General features: G+C 37.6%; 1 protein-coding gene across 1 annotated transcript in view; it reads left to right on the top strand.

Moving 5' to 3' along the window:
• The window catches only part of NECAB1 (N-terminal EF-hand calcium binding protein 1), a 257897-nt gene that overhangs the window by 227528 nt on the left and 10064 nt on the right, over nucleotides 1-20305 (top strand). The window contains exons 9-10 of the mRNA XM_021089131.1: nucleotides 407-457; nucleotides 10325-10437. Of these exons, the coding sequence (XP_020944790.1) occupies nucleotides 407-457; nucleotides 10325-10437 (164 nt within the window). The remainder of the gene's footprint in view (nucleotides 1-406; nucleotides 458-10324; nucleotides 10438-20305) is intronic.

Here is a 20305-nt window from a genome sequence, read left to right as displayed (position 1 = left end):
AGTTAGCACTTAGAATGTGAATATCTTTTCATTATATCTCAAGTATATTGCCATATACCCGCAGCAAAGGCTATCAACCTACTCAGTCTTTTTCTTTTAATTTTTCTATCCTTTTCCTCTCTGCTTTAATGAGTCTTCTGTCCACTTTGTTCTCTTTTAATGGCATCAATGAAGTAAGCTCAAAGTAATAACAAATTGAACGCATTTGAAACGGCTCCTTACAATTGCTACAATGGGTAAAATAATCTTTATTGGAAGAGCTCATAAAAATCAGAATTATTTCATCTCCTTTCAGATGAGGAAGTTATTTTGGTTCAATATTAGCCATAAAAGTGCTGTAACATTCAAATATATGTTTCATTTAACTAATGTCTGGTTTTATCCCCATTTCTTCCTCTAACCAAAGGATCTCAAACTTGAACCTCTAGAAGAAGTTATTGAAGGGAATACTAAATATGTAAGTATTCTTTCTAGGTAAAAATTTTGTATATATGTACTTTTAAAACATGATTTTTTTTCAAAATTACTGTCATAGTTCCCAATGTGGCTCATTGGGTTAAGGACCTGATATTATCTCCATGAGGATGCAGATATGATCCCCGGATTCACTCAGTGGGTTAAGGATCCATCACTGCCACAAACTGTGGCATAGGTCACAGATACAGTTCAGATCCAGTGCTTCCATGGCTGTGGTGTAGGCCCGAACTGCAGCTCCCATTTGACCCCTGGCCTGGGAACTTCCATAAGCTATAGGTGTGGCCATAAAAAACACCAAAAACATTACTATCTCAGTGAAAATATGAAAAACTAATAAACTAAACGTGGGCATGTTTTATTTTGTATGGCTCAGTAATATTTTCTAAATTGTGGTTTGTGGAAGACTAATGCCTACTTCATAGGGGTTTTGTGAAAGCACCTGGTATGTAATATGTGCAAAATGAAATTTTTATGCATGTATAAATCAATGAGTTATTGAATAATTGAATAAATATGACTAGCAGAGAAGGACAACATTCAAATTGTATCATAAAATAGTCTGAATAGTACATCTGAGCCAAAACTTGGCCCTATTAATTATTGTATATCCAGCATTTAGCCCAGGGCTAGGCACATTATAGATGCTCAGAAATCACTTTTCAAAGAAAAAGAAATGATGCTTAGAGAAAAGTGAACATTCATGCACATAGGGAATAGATATCTATCTAGGGGATTACAATTGCTGGAGACTGAAAGAAAAAGGACAAAGCAATCATGTAGGTTCATTAAATGTGACAAATGAAATTAATGAATAAATTAACTAATTGAAAAGCAATACATACCATGCTTTATTATTTTACTTTATTCTAAGGCAAATATTTATAGCACTTCTGCTTTGGGAAATTGTATGTTTGCATTTACGTTCAGTAAAATGGAAGTTTGCGCTTTAAAATCCTGAGTATCTACAGAAAATCATTTTTCTTAATACCTTAAATATTTTGTATATATCTTGTAGGATCAGTCACATTTATAGTAAACAAGGATAGGAAATATCTTCCATCTCTGTACCATGTACTTGTTCCACAGGCACTGCCTATGTGATAGAAGGTGAGAATCACCTGTGTGTCAGCTCCTGTTTATCTGTCCAAACTCAGAGCACAAAGGAAATTTTCAAAGGGGAAGCTTTTAAGGCTTTTCAGAATAGTTTAATAATGGCTATTATGATTAGAATCCTATAGATACAGAAATACTCCCTAGATATAAAGTATATTTTCACTACAGGTTCAGTACTTTTATTCCTCCAAAGATAAGGATGTGGTCTATGTTAATTCATCAGGCCCCCAGAATTTTAAAGGGGTAGGTAGATTTTAGGAGTTCTCACAGTGGTGCAAAGGGATCAGTGGCATCTCTGGAGTGCTGGGACATAGATTCAATTCCCCAGCCTGGCCCAGTGGATTAAGGGTTCAGCAGTTGTAACTGTGGCTTGGATCTGATCCCTGGCCCAAGAAATTCCATATGCCATGGGGCAGCCGATAAATAAATAAATTAAATAAATAAATAAATAGTGGTAGATTTGAGTGGAAAGGTGAGGGAAGAGAGGTACTGAGCACAGATTCTATGACTAGCAAGCCTGTGCAGTCCCCACAGGCACAGGATTGTGACCTTGAAGTCTTGCATCTGTATCGTCTCTTAGGTTTGCATGTAGGGAAAACGATATGCCAATTAAGAAAAATGAACACTTTTTTAGTATTAGGAGAGACTGTTGTCTTTTCTTAATATGAATATTCTTTCTCACTATCTATGAAGGAGAAAAATTTCTAGGGATTGTTTATGAAAGGTACAGACTTCTGTTCTCTGGTCCCTGACAGAAGAGCAAGATCTATTTTAAAAGATCTATCAACCCACATAGCATTTCCAATTCAACAGTGCATGGAAGTATTTTAGAGAAAAAGAACTGGGTAGTTCAGTTGTCAAAATTATTTAAAAGCAGGAAAGAATATTCTTATTTTTAACCATATGTAGAAGTAAAATAATTATGCTCTATGAGAATGTACATATAGTAATAGTCTGAACTAGTTTGGTTTTTTTTACCCATAAGATATTTTTCATAAAAAATTTGAATTTTTTACTAGTGGTAGTATATGCATCACTATCAATTCCTATGAAACATTTACACTCAGAATGACAAAAACAATTTTTCATGTTGTTTCACAACTGGCACTCATTATTGTACGTTACTGTGTGATCAGCGATTTACCTGATGATCAAAACCATTTTTAGAATTTATTGACTGGAGAGACATTTTTCCTTTTCCATTATTGGATGCATTAGAAATTTGGAAAAAAAAAACGAAACATTAAGAACAAAGCATAAATTTTTATTATATACTTTGTTTTAATTTAAGCTTTACCGAGCCCTTGCTATGTGCAAATGTTGTGTTAAAGCCACACATATGTAAATGTCATAATCCTCTCCAAAGCCATATGAGATGGTACTGTTATTTGCCCAATTTAATAGATGAAGAAATTAATGTGTAGAAAATTTTAAATATCATAGCTGAACCCTAGAAGTTCTATTCCAGACCTACACTCCTCAACACACTGTAATATTCCTAATCTAGTGTTTGTGATACTTCCAAGCACTAAAGTAGAGCTGCTTTTTACCAGTGTGGTCATAAGGTAGTAGATGACTCTGTTTCATGAGATTTCCTATCATTAGAGTTGAGCAGATTATCTGGTAGGCTTATTTAAGCACACAGCAAAAGTCCTGAATACTAGCAGCTGCCATACTGTTTTTCTGGATATGAGCCATTACATAATGATGAGTGCAGCATATAATTCTTTTTAAGTCCATTTTTTCTCTGACTAGAGTAAGAGAAGTAACATTTGTTGACTATCAATCATGGACAAGATCTTTATGTATACTTTAAATATATAATATTTATATTATAAAATAATACTTACTAATAAATATAAATATATATACAATATAATTATTTCTATATGTAATTTCTTTTTTTTTTATTTTCCCACTGTACACCAAGGGGGTCAGGTTATCCTTAGATGTATACATTGCAGTTACAGTTTTTTCCCCCACCCTTTCTTCTGTTGCGACATGAGTATCTAGACAGAGTTCTCAATGCTATTCAGCAGGATCTCCTTGTAAATCTATTCTAGGTTGTGTCTGATAAGCCCAAGCTCCCGATCCCTCCCACTCCCTCCCCCTCCCATCAGGCAACCACAAGTCTCTTCTCCAAGTCCATGATTTTCTTTTCTGAGGAGATGTTCATTTGTGCTGGATATTAGATTCCAGTTATAAGTGATATCATATGGTATTTGTCTTTGTCTTTCTGGCTCATTTCACTCAGGATGAGATTCTCTAGTTCCATCCATGTTGCTGCAAACAGCATTATGTCATCCTTTTTTATGGCTGAGTAGTATTCCATTGTGTATATATACACTTCTTCCCAATCCAATCATCTGTTGATGGACATTTGAGTTGTTTCCATGTCCTGGCTATTGTGAATAGTGCTGCAATGAACATGCGGGTGCATGTGTCTCTTTTAAGTAGAGCTTTGTCCAGATAGATGCCTGAGAGTGGGATTGCGGGGTCATATGGAAGTTCTATGTATAGATTTCTAAGGTATCTCCAAACTGTTCTCCATAGTGGCTGTACCAGTTTACATTCCCACCAACAGTGCAGGAGGGTTCCCTTTTCTCCACAGCCCCTCCAGCACTTGTTATTTGTGGATTTATTAATGATGGCCATTCTGACTGGTGTGAGGTGGTATCTCGTGGTAGTTTTGATTTGCATTTCTCTTATAATCAGCGATGTGGAGCATTTTTTCATGTGTTTGTTGGCCATCTGTATATCTTCTTTGGAGAAATGTCTATTCGGGTCTTTTGCCCATTTTTCCACTGATTGATTGGTTTTTTTGCTGTTGGGTTGTATAAGTTGCTTATATATTCTAGAGATTAAGCCCTTGTCAGTTGCATCATTTGAAACTATTTTCTCCCATTCTGAAAGTTGTCTTTTTGTTTTCTTTTGGGTTTCCTTTGCTGTGCAAAAGCTTTTCAGTTTGATGAGGTCCCATGGGTTTATTTTTGCTCTAATTTCTATTGCTTTGGGAGACTGACCTGAGAAAATATTCATGATGTTGATGTCAGAGAGTGTTTTGCCTATGTTTTCTTCTAGGAGTTTGATGGTGTCCTGTCGTATATTTAAGTCTTTCAGCCATTTTGAGTTTATTTTTGTGCATGGTGTGAGGGTGTGTTCTAGTTTCATTGCTTTGCATGCAGCTGTCCAGGTTTCCCAGCAATGCTTGCTGAATAGACTTTCCTTTTCCCATTTTATGTTCTTGCCTCCCTTGTCAAAGATTAATTGACCATAGGTGTCAGGGTTTATTTCCGGATTCTCTATTCTGTTCCATTGGTCTGTCTGTCTGTTTTGATACCAGTACCACACTGTTTTGATGACTCATCAAAACAATGTAATTTCATATTATATATAATTATATGTATAATATATAATTTAACCTTCCTCAAAACTCTGTGATATTCCTTTGCATATACGTACCACTTCTTTATCCATTCATAAAAACTTCCAGTTTTATGTATCAGAAGACTTGAGAAAGATTAAGTAACTTATTCAAGGCCAGGTGGCTAGTAAAAATGAATCCAGTCTACATCTGCTCTTAGAGAGAAAAGGGAAAAGAATGCAAGATGGAGATGATAGATTGGACCACCTCAAATCTTTTTCTGGAAAGGATACTGTATATATAAAATGTATTAAATAATTTTTTAAATTATTGAATTATACTTCACTTACAGTGCTGTATTATTTTCAGATATATGGCAAAGCGAATCATCTATACCTATACATATAGCCATATTTATCATTTTCCCACATAGGTTTAGAGTATTAAGTAGATTTCCCTGTGCTATAGAGTATGTCCTTGTTAATTATCTATTTTATATATACATAATTGATGTGGAGTTCCCTTGTGGTTCAGCAGAAATGAACCCAAGTAGCATCCATGAGGATGTGGGTTCTATTCCTGGCCTCACTCAGAGGGTTAAGGATCCTATGTTTCTGTGAGCTGTGGTATGGATTGTAGACATGGCCTGGATCCTGCCTTGCTGTGACTGTGGCTTAAGCTGGCAGTTTCAGCTCCAATTGGGTTTGGGAACTCCCATATGTTGCATCTGTGGCCCTAAGAAGACAATAATAATAATAAGTGATGTGTATATGTTAATCACAAACCCCTGATTTATCCCTCCCTCCATGTTTCCCCTTTGGTGGTTATAAATTTTGTTTGGAAATCTGTGAGTCTGTTTTGTAAATAAGTTCTTTTAGATCATTTTTTAAGATTCCACATGTAAGTGATATCTGATATTTGTCTTTTTCTGTCTGACTTACTTCTCTTAACATGATAATCTCTAGGCCCATCCACCTTGCTGCAAAAGGCATTACGTCCTTTTTATGGATGAATAATATTCCTTTGTAAATATGCCCCACTTCTTCTGTATCCATTCCTAAGTTGATGGACATTAAGGTTGCTTCCATGTCTTGGCTGTTATAAATAGTGCTGCAATGAACAGTGGGGTGCATGTATCTTTTTGAATTATGTTTTTTTGCCAGATAGAAGCCCAGGAGTGGGATTGCTGGATCATATAGTAGTTCTGTTTTTAGTATTTTGAGGAACCGCCATACTGTTCTCCATAGTGTTTGCATCAACTTATATTCCCACCATGATGGATTTTGTCAAATGTTTTTTCTGCATCTATTGAGATTATTATTTGGTTTTGATTTTTCTTTTGTTAACATGGTATATGACATTGATTGATTTGCATATGTTGAACCATTCTTGTGAACTCGGGATGAATCCCACAGTATCCCTTCTGTCACATTCCATTGGCAAAAATAAGTTGGAAGGCTAACCCAGATCCAAGATAAGGGGAAAGAGAATCCATGTGTCGGAGTTCCCATTGCATCACAGTGGAAATGGAATCTGACTAGGAACCATGAGGCTGCAGGTTCAATCCCTGGCCTTGCTCAATGGGTTAAGGATCCAGCATTGCCATAAGCTGTGGTGTAGGTCACAGATGCAGCTCAGATCTGGCATTGCTGTGGCTGTGATGTAGGCTGGCAGCTGTAGCTCTGATTAGACCCTAGCCTGGGAACCTCCATATGCTGCAGGTATAGCCCTTAAAAGTAAACAATAGTAATAATAATAATAATCCAGGTATTGATGGAAAACTGAAAAGTCACATTTCAAAGGACATGGGTTCTCTGGTCATATTAATAATCTGACTCACATAACAGTTGCCTTAAGACTAAAATAACTGTGATGGAATAAGTGGATATATTTAGACATCTCATTAGGAAAGCTGTAAGAATTATGTGATTTATTGTTTATCACAAATACCTGTCCAAGTCACCTCTGTGAATTTTTTTCAAAAGAATATGTTCATAATTATTCTGGTAGAGATTACCTTTAACTCTTATTGATATTAAAACCAGGTCCTGGGAGAGACAGATAGGAGGCTGATTGTTCATTACACAATCTTAGAAAATAGGCTTTGATCACTGATCCTGAAGGGAAATAAAATAAAGCTCAATTAAAATAATTGAACTCATTTAGATGACTATGTATGGAAACAAATAGACCCAAAACGTAAAATGATTCCAATCTGATAAAAATTTGTCCAATAAACAGTCTACACAGTGATTCAGGAACACAGGTTTCTCTTATCTGTGAGAAAGATAAGAGATCTTCTTTCATCTATGGCTCTGCCATTCCTAAGGCAGGTCTTCATCCAGCTAACAGAACAGGGAAAGAGAATGTGAAGTGGTATATTTCACTTCTGCTCATATTCTACCGGTAAGAACTCATCAGTTGGGTACACCTAACTGCAAGGGATGATGGAATATATAGTTTAACTCTCGCTCATATATATATAATATACATAAGTATATATAATATATATAACCATATATGCTATAATACCTATAGTATGTATAATAGTATATTATTTTATAATATAATATTTTATAAAATTATAGTTATAATTTTATATTATGTGATATAAAATATGTTATATAACATATGCTATATATAACTATATATTATATATATAAAGAAGAAAGAAATGGATTTTTATACACAGCTTGGAGTCTGCTAATCTACCTTCTAGTCATCAAATATTCTTTTGCACCCTTCTTGTCATATATGTAGAACACAAAATCGCCTCCAGTTACTGCTTTTAGCTCAAAATCCAGCATCCATGGATGACGTACATTTTTCTTGGTAACCCCTTGAGGTCTGACTCCCCTCCCCCAATTCTTCTAACACCCCCCCCACACACACACACAGATAAAATACACAGTGATAAAACTAGGCTAGAATAAATGCCATAAAAACTGCCATACAAAAAACAAATGAAAGGGAATTCTACAGCATTCACTGGTTGGTTGCTGAGAAGATATTTGTTAATAAAGGAAGTTCCGTAACTAGACATCTCTATTCTGGGAGGAACTCTGCTGTCTATTGTTTTTTTAAGAGTTTCTTCTTGGTCCTGGAGTTCCCATCGTGGCGCAGTGGCTAACAAATCCGACTAGGAACCATGAAGTTGCAGGTTTGATCCCTGGCCTTGCTCAGTGGGTTAAGGATCCAGCATTGCCGTGAGCTGTGGTGTAGGTTGTAGATGCGGCTCGGATCCCGCATTGCTGTGGCTCTGGCATAGGCCGGCGGCTACAGCTCTGATTCTACCCCTAGCCTGGGAAATCCATATGCCATGGGAGTGGCCATAGAAAAGACAAAAAAAAAAAAAATAGAGTTTCTTCTTGGTCCATTATCATCCATAACCACACCTAAAACATGCCACTGGGGAATATTATCTTTCTTGACAGTTATGCAATATTCACAGCCTGCTTCCCACTGATGTGAGTTTGTGGGCCCAAATATTATTTTAAAACTTAAATAGGAGTTCCCATCATGGCTCAGTGGTTAACAAATCTGACTAGGAACCATGAGGTTGCAGGTTCAATCCCTGGCCTTGCTCAGTGGGTTAAGGATCTGGCATTGCCATGAGCTGTGGTGTAGGTTGCAGACACAGCTTGGATCCCGTGTTGCTCTGGCTCTCGTGTAGGCTGGTGGCTACATCTCCAATTAGACCCCTAGCCTGGGAACCTCCATATGACGCAGGTGTGGCCCTAGAAAAGACAAAAAAAGAAAAAAAATAAACTTAGACAAAGGATTTTTAAGACTAGGGTCAAGATTTATTTGGCAATACAGTTGGTCAAAATTTTAGTAGAATTCTGATCAATTTACATACAATAAGTTTCATGGAGCACACCTAAAATTACTCCTTAGACATACTTTTAAAGATTTGTTATTTCTTTACTAAAACCTATGAAGGCAAGAATTATATCTTAATCTATTACTAGAATACCTTGAATCCAGCACTTGGTAACTACCTGTTAGAACACAAAGTAGGAACATTTGTTGAATATATAAAGTGCCTAGCATAATACCTACAGTATAATTAGTATTCAACAAATGATAGCTGTTAACATGAATGGAAGAGCTCATTGGAATAGGAGACAGTAAACCAGGGGCTTGATTCTAGCTGTAGTGCTACAGAAATGGGTAATATCATGCAAGTTATTTTCCTCATATTCTAAATCATCCTTGCATTGTTGCTTTGTAATTTTATGATTCACCTCCAATCCTTATGTTTTTGGCACATTTATGATTTACTACCAACATTTGATGAGGAAAGGATTAATCTTAAAATAAAAATACCTTGAGAAGCCCATAGGTGGATCTTTAAGTCTTCAAGCTACAAATGCTATAATGGTAAAAGGATTTGATACAAGAAACAGTTAACGTCCAACCCAGTGTGATCCACTAAACACAGGCTCCATCTAATGCCATGAGATTTTGAGTGGAGTCTATTGTAGGTGGGTAATATGTATGAGAACCCTGCGATGGTTAATGCACCTTTGGAAATGCACACACACACATTTTTTTAATTTGATTTTTTGTAATGATGTTCATAATATGTCTATCAGCACGAATTTTCCAAGGAGAATTTGGAGATGTCCCCTGTTTACAGTAGGAATTCTCTCTAAAATTTGGTAAGTGACTCTAGTGATCCTAACCCTGGCTGCACATTAGAGTCATTTGGAGATGTTTTTATAAATACCTGTGCCTGTATCCCACTCCAAGAGATTCTGATATATATGCGATTTTATTTTATTTTATTTTATTTTATTTTATTTTATTTTATTTTATTTTATTTTATTTTGCTTTTTAGGGCTGCACCTGCAGCATATGGAGGTTACCAGGCCAGTGGTAAAATCAGAGCTGTAGCTGCTGGCCTATGCCACAGCCACAACAATGTCAGATCCAAGCCGCATCTGAAACCTATACTACAGCTCATAGCAATGCTAGACCCTTAACCCACTGAGCAAGGCCAGGGGTCAAGCCTGTGTCCTCATGGATGCTAGTCAGATTCGTTTCTACTGAGCCATGACAGGAAATCCAAGTGCAATTTTAAAACCTCCCCAGTGATTCTGATGGAGAACCACTGCTTTTAAAAGGGAAACATCATTGTGAAAGTTATGAAGGATACTTTCTTCAGCACCTGTGCCACAGCTGCAGTAATGCCAGACCCTTAACCCACTGTACCACAGTGGGAACTCCTAATCATGGCCTTTTTGGTCATACTTTTAGATGAGAATTGTTTGTTTTGTGAGGAGGGATGGGGATGAGCAATAGGGGGTTAGCTTTGGGAGGCTCTGTGATAGTCAACACACTGACATTCTCCCCTCCCCCTTGCAGCACATCATGCTTGTGCAGCGTCAGATGTCTGTGAGAGAAGAGGACTTGGAAGAATTCCAGCTTGCTCTGAAACACTATGTGGAGAGTGCTTCCTCCCAAAGTGGATGCTTGCGGTAGGTACGCCTGCACATGTGTCCAGATGAGGAGGGGTCTGGAAGACCACATCTGAGAATCCTCATATAAGGTGCTGATCCTTCCAGCCCTTTGGGTGATGCATTTTGCAGAGTTCAATAGACTGTTTTCTCTTGACTCTATATGGATTTGAGTATTAGGAGCAGCGAGGTAAATAAATTGAAGAGAACAATTTGAGGAGTTTCAAATAGACCAAATCCCCCTTTTGCATTCAGGCAGGCTCACGCTCTGATTTCTAATCATTTCTGGTACATGAGGCTCCAGCTTTAGTGCATCTAGCTCTGATTGCTCCCTTGGGAGCATGTACTATGGCCTAATAACCACCATTTCAGCCATTCATTATGAAATTGCACCATCTTGATTTTTGTCAAGTGTTTATTTTTGTCATTAAAAAAAAAGTTACTTCTGCAGGCTTCTGTTAGCTCAGGCTACTAAAAAAAAATAACTATATAGCTCATCTTCAGTTTCTCCACTCCAAGTGGAAAATCATAATTTTCCAGAAACAATTATCATGGAATTCTCATAATCAGAACCCTGAAGTAATGAGTACCTTATCAAATGCTATAAATGTATCCTGACCCTACATTTATACTATTACAGTCCCCCAGAAATCCATAGCACTGCTACCATTTGTTCTCCCTCACCTGAGCACTGTGCTTCAACAGTGCCCAGCTGCATGTTGCCTTTTGAGCTTATATGTACATCTATTAATTCTGTGCCTTAGTTCTGGCCATTCTCCTTCCCAGAAGTGTATACCCAGCTTCAGGTCTTAGCCAGCCCATGCTCTACCTCAAGCCAAGAGCCTAGACTCACCTGCTCATGAAAAACTGAACCAAATCTATCCCTACCTTGGGAGCTTGTTTAAATTGTGTTTCATAATGCTCTTAGAACATTGCTTTAAGAAAGCTTTCTAGCACGTATGTGCATGCATGAAGCTTTTTAGCACATATGTGCACAATGAAACACATATTTCATGTCTCTGAGTGCTTTGGTGTTCCTCCCAGTGATTACTAGTTAAATCTCATTCTCACTCTGGCAGAACACTTTCCCAGCTAAGAAGTCTGGCTCCAGAATTAAACATGGGATTGTACTAACTTTGTCATTTTGAGAAAGATCCCAGCTGGCTCGAAGACTCGTTTCCTCAGAAAGGGGTTTTGAGGATTAACTGAGTGCACAGCAGAGTGCCTCCCATCAACTAAGGACCAGGAAACATGAGCTGGGATTACTGCTGCACTTACTACTGGTTCCTTGTCGTGTGGCTGGCTGACTTCCTTTCTGATGTAGAAGAGGACTTGCTTACTGCCATTCATGTCATACAGTTCACCATATTCCCAGCAGTGCCTTTGTAACTAAGTCATTACTTTTTATTTTTGTTACTGTACTTCTCAATGGGCTCAGAAGGGCAGAGATCAAAACCACATTTTAGTCCTTTTATTTCAGTGACTTAAAAGAGATCTGCCAAAGTGAGAGTATATGTAGTTTTTAAAAGGCTGCTCATTTAAAGATAAGGTTTTTGGAAAATGAAAAAAGAACTTATAAACTCCACATTGTGAACCGTAGAAAGTAGAGCTCAGTAAACTTTTTTTGGTTAGTGAAGCTATAAAGAAAATAAAGTCTGGTTTGTTGTATCACAATTCCTAGGATAGATTAGATATTTTACATTTGCAAAAATGGTACAAAGTTTGATTACTTTTTAAGGTTCAGAAACACCACATTAATGTGCATTGGGAAAATGATCTAAAGCAACTAGAATAGCCCCAGGGTAAGGGAAACAGGCTGTGGGAGAATAAGAGAGAAGCAGATTTGTGCCGCCTGCTGCAAACTCTGGTCTCCCAGTGAGCACACAAAATTGCTCCCTCAGCTCCAGATGTGAAGTAAAGGGAAAGGAAAGTATCCTTTTCCTGTAAGATAAATTGAGACTTTAAGACCCTCTTTTTCCATTGTAAGACTGGTTTGTTTAACTCTTCCCTCACTTCTTATTGCTGATTTTTTTCAGTTTTTTTCTACTGGAATTTCCAAAAAGTAAACTTTATTAGATGAAAATAAGTCTCAACCACAAATGGAAAATATGGTGGAATACATGCTATGTGAGTGTGCCTGTCTAAATCCAGTTGCACTAGTTAATCAAATTTAATTTTCTGTCTGTATTAATTGATGAAGAGTCAAATGGGCCACTCATGTCTTCAGTCATGCTCTAATGCATTCAGCATGGTTGCCTGAGGCTTGGCTGATAAAATAAAGCTCTGTGAATTATCAGAGTTATGCAGTTTCTTCTTCGCCCACAATGTTTGGCTTGGCCTCACCATGGTTAGAGAGGAAACACTGGCATAAAATAAAATGGAAATTAAGGATTTATGAGATTGGGCATTTTGTACCCATTTTCTTTTTTAATCTTCACTGCAATTATCTAAAGTTTGTATTACATCCAATTCAGGAGGAAACAGGCTCACAGAAGTTAAATAACTAGCCCAAATTTGTCCGACTCCAAAACCCACATTTAATCTTTCTTGCAAGTATTTGGTCATCCTTGAATTAGATTCCTGGACTGTCTGTGATTAACCAGGAGTAGAATAGACAAGATCCCTTCTGTTCCAACTACATGGCTTTAATTGCTCATGAATGAGTAGTATTTTCCTAACTGGATTCTAAGATCTTTGGAAGCAGAAACTAGTTTCATTCTCTCTGAAGTCAAGTATGGTCCTGAGAATACACTGTGTACATCACCTCTCCATGCCAAACATAGGGATAAGTCTTCATGACAACAAAATATGTGAAAAGAGTAATCAATGTATGTGTGCAAGTGTGTATGTGAGTGTGCGTGTGTATGTGCATATGTGTTATACACGAGCAACACCTACAAGCCATCCTTTCATGTCTGAACCTAAGGATGTAAAGTTTCCCAGAAGTCCTTGCTTATCTGCATACTTCCCTTAGCATCTTGTTGGCCCAACTCAAGTCACTCAGCCATTCCTGGGTACTGGGGTGGTTAGGAAACAAATATCCAGCAGAAAGGAGATTGTGATGACTGTCTCAGCTTAGAACTGATTGGTACACTGGATATACTGCAAACTGAACAATGGCAGGATTCATTTTGAAAGGGGGGAATAACAGCAGTTGGGAAGTCAACAGACGGTATCTGCCATATGAGCCCCAGAGGGTCTGTGAAGGTAAAAATGACTTAATCCATGAGAAATGCTTAGACCAGGGCCTGGGACAGAGCAATGTGTGTTAGCAACATTATTATTGGCTTACTACTTCTCATTATTATCGAAGATATTTCCCCTCAGTTTCCTTTCTCTCCTATTCCATTTACTTCTGTCATGCTTCTCAACTTGGGCACCACTAAGGCTTAGCTTTCATAGCTACCTACTGAATGGAGGTACTTCCTTTTTTGCTACTGAGCTAACAGCTAGTTAAACACACTCACACACACCAAGGACTGGCCAAAGCAATGCCTAATTTAATCCTCATAGTGCTATTTTTGCCACCATTTCACAGGTGAGGAAGCAGGTTAAGTAATGAGCCCAAGGTGACAAAGCTCTAATGCATGGTTGTAGAAGACATGCCCGTATGCCCACACTCCAAACCACTTCCTTATCACAATGTGATACCTTCTTCAATCCTTCCTGAATATCAGGCTAAAATTATGTCAATTTCTTGTGGCCAGTCAGGAAAAGGGAAGGTTCAAATAACAGGATTAGTGATTACTGATTTTTAATGTAGTAATATAAATAAATTAGTTTCTAGGAGACAGCTCATAAAGCACTGGAAATACTAAACTGGGTACTTTAAACTTTATCTCAAAAAATAGTTATGGATTGAAATTTGTCCATTACATTTTCAGATTACATTTGGAGATTACACACCCTTTAATACTATGATGGGAACCATAGATTCTCTTCCCAGGAAAAAGCAAATATGCAGCTCACTTCTGGGATTTCAAGGAACCCTCCCCCTCCAAATAGATTTATGAACTTCTGGAATTAGAAAATCTCCAATTTCACATTCTATTCAATTCCTTTGATAATTTTATAAACCTGTCCCCCAGAAAATCTGTAATTGAAATAATAACAATATTGTCTACATCATAGCTTAATACAGCAAAAGCTTTATGAAAAAGACCAAACTGCTTACAGTCAAAAGAAAGAAAAATAAATATGAAAATTTCTGTGTAGTTACCACCACCTGCTGGTCATACTTAGTAAACTCTGTACTGAGCTTGGCTATTTTTACTGGTATATTCTGTTTTTCTCTATTAAATCAATATAATTATTGGTTTTCTAACCTCTCATTTTGATTTTTAATCCAACTATATTTTGAAACATTAGGCTGAACAAGCTAGACTTGTGGAATTAATTTTTAAAGGCATCTTTTTATATTTGTCTCCTAGTCTCCCTTTAAAGCTTATGAATTATCCCCTCTTCCTTTCTTTCTACCTTAGTTTGAATCCTCATCATCTCTTACCCAAGCTAATTAAACTACCTTTTTAGCTTTTCTTCCTGCTTTGCATAACAGTGTCCATAGGATACTCCACACTGCCATCAAAAGGATTTTTTATTTATTTTTTTCCTTTTATTTTTTTCCTTTTTTTGTTATTACTCAAATGAATTTATCACATCTGTAGTTGTGTAATGATCATAACAATCTGATTTCACAGGATTTCCATCGCACAGCTCAGGCACATCCCCTCACCCCCCAAACTGTTTCCTCCGGAGACCATAAGTTTTTCAAAGTCTGTGAGTCAGCATCTGTTCTGCAAAGAAGTTCAGTCTGTCCTTGTTTCATATTCCACACGTCAGTGAAAGCATTTGATGTTGGTGTCTCATTGTATGGCTGACTTCACTTAGCATGATAATTTCTAGGTCCATCCATGTTGCTAAAAATGCTGGTATTTCATTCCTTTTAATGGCTGAGTAATATTCCTTTGTGTATATGTACCACATCTTCTTGATCCACTCCTCTGTCGATGGACATTTAGGTTGTTTCCATGTCTTGGCTATTGAAAACAGTGCTGCAATGAACACTGGAGTACATGTGTCTTTGCGAGTCGTGGTTTTCTCTGGATGGATGCCCAGGAGTGGGGTTGCTGGGTCAAATGGTAGTCCTATGTTTAGTTTTCTGAGGAATCTCCACACTGTTTTCCACAGTGGTTGTACCAATTTACAATCCCACCAACAGTGTACTAGGGTTTCTTTTTCTCCACACCCTCTTCAGCACTTATTGTTTGTAGACTTTTGGATGATGGCCATTCTGGCTGGTGTGAGATGGTACCTCATAGTGGTTTTGATTTGCTTCTCTCTAATAATGAGTGACGTTGAACATCTTTTCATGTGTTTCTTGGCCATCTGTATGTCTTCTTTGGAAAACTGTCTGTTTAGATCTTCTGCCCATTTTTTGATAGGCTTGTTTGTTCTTTAGGTATGGAGCTGCAGAAGGTGTTTATAAGTTTTGGAGATTAATCCCTTGTCAGTCGATTCATTTGCAAATATTTTCTCCCATTCTGCAGGTTGTCTTTTTGTGTTGTTTAGGGTTTCCTTTGCTGTGCGGAAACTTTGAAGTTTGAGTAGGTCCCATTTGGTTATTTTTCTTTTTATTGTCAATACTCTGATAGGTGGATCTGAGAAGATGTTGCTGTCGTTTATGTCAGAGAGTGTTTGGCCTGTGTTTTCCTCTAGGAGTTTGATAGTGTCTGGTCTTATACCTAGGTCTTTAATCCATTTTGAGTTTATTTTTGTGTGTGGTGTCAGGGAGTGTTCTCATTTCTTTCTTTTACATGTGGCTGTCCAGTTTTCCCAGCACCACTTATTGAACAAGCTGTCCTTTCTCCATTGTATATTCTTGCCTCCTTTGTCATAGATTAGTTGGCTGTAGGTGTGTGGGTTTAATTCTGGGCTTTCTCTCCTGTTCCACTGATCTATATGTCTGTCTTTGTGCCAGTACCATGTAGTTTTGACGACTGTTGCTTTGTAGTATAGTCTGAAGTCTAAGATCCTGATTCCTCCAGCTCCGTTTTTCTTTTTCAGGATGTCTTTGGCTATTCTGGGTCTTTTGTGCTTCCAAACAAACTTTAAAATATTTTGTTCGATTTCTGTGAAAAATGTCCTTGGTAATTTGATAGGGATTGCATTGAATCTGTAGATTGCCTTGGGTAGTAGAGTCATTTTGATAATATTGATGCTTCCAATCCAAGAGCATGGTAAATCTTTCCATCTATTTGTGTCATCTTTTATTTCTTTCATCAGTGGCTTGTAGTTTTCAGAGTATAGGTCTTTTGTTTCTTTAGGTAGGTTTACTCCTAGGTATTTTATTCTTTTGGATGTGATGGGAAATGGGATTGCTTCCCTAATTTCTCTTTCTGCTTTTTCATTGTTAGTATATAGAAACGCTGTCGATTTCCGTGTATTGATTTTGTATCCTGCGACTTTGCCAAATTTGTGGATGAGCTCTAACAGTTTTCTGGTAGAGTCCTTAGGATTCTCTAGGTATAGCATCATGTCATCTGCAAATAGGGATAGTTTTACTTCTTCCTTTCCAATTTGGATTCCTTTTATTTCTTTTACTTCTCTGATTGCTGTGGCTAGGACTTCCAAAATTATGTGCAATAGTAGTGGTGAGAGCAGACATCCTTGTTTTGTTCCTGATCTCAGCAGGAATTCTTTCAGCTTTTCACTATTGAGAATGATGTTCACTGTGGGTTTGTCGTATATGGCCTTTATCATGTTGAGGTAGGTTCCCTCTATGCCCATTTGCTGAAGGGTTTTTATCAGAAATGGGTGTTGGATTTTGTCAAAGGCTTTTTCCGCATCTATTGAGATGATCGTATGGTTTTTATTCTTCAGTTTGTCAGTGTGGTGTATCACACTGATGGATTTGTGGATATTGAAGAACCCTTGTATCCCTGGGATAAATCTCACTTGATCATGATGTACAATCCTCTTAATGTATTGTTGGATGCGGTGTGCTAGTATTTTGTTGAAATTGGCCTATAGTTTTCTTTTTTTGTGGTATCTTTGTCTGGTTTTGGTATCAGGGTAATGGTGGCCTCATAGAATGAGTTTGGGAGTGTCCCTTCCTCTACAATTTTTTGAAATAGTTTCAGAAGGAGAGGTTTTAGCTCTTCTCTAAATGTTTGATAGGATTCGCCTGTGAAGCCGTCTGGTCCTGGACTTTTGTTTGTTGGAAGTTTTTAAGTCCCAGTTTCAATTTCAGTTCTTGTGATTGGTCCATTCATCTTTTCTATTTCATCTTGGTTTAGTCTTGGAAGATTGCACTTTTCTAAGAATTTGTCCATTTCTTCTAGGTTTTCCATTTTATTGGAGTATAGTTGCATATAGCAGTCTCTTATGATCCTTTGTATTTCTGTGATGTCCGTTGTTACTTCTCCTTTTTCATTTCTAATTTTATTGATTTGAGTCCTCTCTCTTTTTTGCTTGAGAAGTCTGGCTAAGAGTTTATCAACTTTGTTGATCTTTTCAAAGAACCAGCTTTTCCTTGCATTGATCTTTTCTATGGTTTTCTTTGTTTCTATTTCGTTGATTTCTGCTCTGATCTTTATTTCGTTCCTTCTACTAACTTTAGGTCTTGTCTGTTCTTCTCTCTTGAGCTGCTTTAGATGTCAAGTTAGCTTGTTTATTTGAGCTTTTTCTTGTTTCCTGAGGTGGGCTTGCATTGCTATAAACTATCCTCTTAGAATGGCTTTTGCTGCATCCCATAGGTTTTGGAGTGGCGTATCTTTGCTGTCATTTGCTTCTAGGTATTTTTTAATTTCCTCTTTGATTTCTTCAGTGATCCATTGGTTGTTTAGTAGCATGTTGTTTAGTCTCCACGTGTTTGTGTGTTTTGCAGTTTTTTTCTTGTTGTTGATTTCCAGTCGTATAGCGTTGTGGTCGGAAAAGATGCTTGATATGATTTCAGTTTTCTTAAAGTTACCGAGGTTGGATTTGTAGCCCAGGATGTGATCAATCTTAGAGAATGTTCCATGTGCACTTGAGAAGAATGTGTATTCTGTTGCTTTTGGATGGAATGTCCTATAAATATCTATTAAGTCCATCTGGTTTAATGCTTCATTCAGGGCCTGTGTTTCCTTATTGATTTTCTGTCTGGTTGATCTGTCCATTGCTGTAAGTGGGGTATTAAAGTCCCCCACTATGATTGTGTTATTGTCAATTTCTCCTTTTAAGGTTGTTAGCAGTTGCCTTATATATTGTGGTGAACCTGTGTTGGGTGTGTAGATATTTAAAATTGTTATATCATCTTCTTGGATTGATCCTTTGATCATTATGTACTGTCCTTCTTTGTCCCTTAAAATATTCTTCATTTTAAAGTCTATTTTGTCTGTTATGAGTATTGCTACTCCTGCTTTCTTTGATTCCCATTTGCATGGAATATTCCATCTTCTCACTTTCAATTTGTATGTGTCCCTAGAAGTGAGGTAGGGTCACAGCATATAGATGGGTCTTGTTTTTGTATCCATTCAGCCAGTCTATGTCTTTTGGCTGGGGCGTTTAGTCCATTCACATTGAAGTTAATTATTGATATGTATGTTCTTATTGCCATTTTATTAATTACTTTGGATTTGTTTTTGCTGCTCTTTTTCCTTTCCTTCTTCTCTTGTTCTTTTCTGCCTATAGAAGTTCCTTTAGTATTTGTTGTAAGGCCAGTTTAGTGTTGCTGAATTCCCTCAGCGTTTGCTTATCTGTGAAGGTTTTGATTTTTCCTTCAAATCGGAATGAGAGCCTTGCTGGGTAGAGTAATCTTGGTTGGAGGTTTTTTTCCTTTCATCACATTGAGTATATCATGCCACTCCCTTCTGGCCTGCAGAGTTTCTGTTGAAAAATCTGGCAATAGCCTTATTGGGGTTCCCTTGTATGTTATTTGTTTCTTTTCCCTAGCTGCTTTCAAGATTTTCTCTTTGTCTTTAATTTTGGTCAGTTTGATTAGTATGTGTCTCGGGGTGTTCCTACTTGGGTTTATTTTTTATGGTACTCGTGCTTCCTGGATTTGAGTGAGTGATTCCTTCCCCATGTTAGGGACTTTTTCAGCTATTATCTCTTGGAATATTTATTCTGTCTCCTCTCTCTCTTCTCCTTCTGGCACCCCTATAATACGGTTGTTGGTGCGTTTCACATTGTCTCAGAGTTCTCTGAGACTCTCTTCATTTGTCTTCAATCTTTTTTCTCTTTTCTGTTCTGCATCCGTAATTTCCACTAATCTGTCCTCCACCTCTCTTATTTGTTCTTCTGCCTCCTGTATTCTGCTGTTAGCTGCTTCTAGTGAATTTTTTATTTCAGTTATTGCATTTTGCATCTCTTCTTGTTTAAGTTTTATATCTTATATCTCTTTGGTCAGTGTTTCCTCTAAGTTATCCATCTTTGCCTCCAGTTTATTTCCAATGTCTAGCATCATCTTTAGCATCAACAGTCTAAAGTCTTTTTCCTGGAGGCTGAGAATCTCCTGATCACTTAGCTGTTTTTCTGAGGTTTTTCCTTTCTCCCTCTTCTGAGTTTTAGTCCCCTGTCTTTTCATTTCTATAGGTTTTTTGTGTGGTGACCTTCTTACAGATAATAGAATTGTTACCTCTCTTACTTATGATGTCTGCCCCCCTGTGGCTGAAGTCAGTATGGGAGCTTGGTGTAGGCTTCCTGATGGGAAGGTCTGATGCCTGCCCTGGTAGGAGGAGCCGATTCTAATCCCTCTGGTGGGTTTGGTTTAGTCTCTGGATGGGATTAGAGGCAGCTGTGTGCCTGAGGGGTCTTTAGGTAGCCTGTTTACTGAGGGGTGGGGCTGTGATTCCACCTGGTTATTGTTTGTCCTGGGGCTTCTCAGCAGCTGATGGGTGGGACCAGATTT

The sequence above is a fragment of the Sus scrofa genome, chromosome 4 (assembly GCF_000003025.6).
Source record: "Sus scrofa isolate TJ Tabasco breed Duroc chromosome 4, Sscrofa11.1, whole genome shotgun sequence".
NCBI lineage: Eukaryota > Metazoa > Chordata > Mammalia > Artiodactyla > Suidae > Sus > Sus scrofa.
Note: the sequence above shows the minus strand (reverse complement) of the source record. Positions and strands in the feature narration are given on the sequence as shown.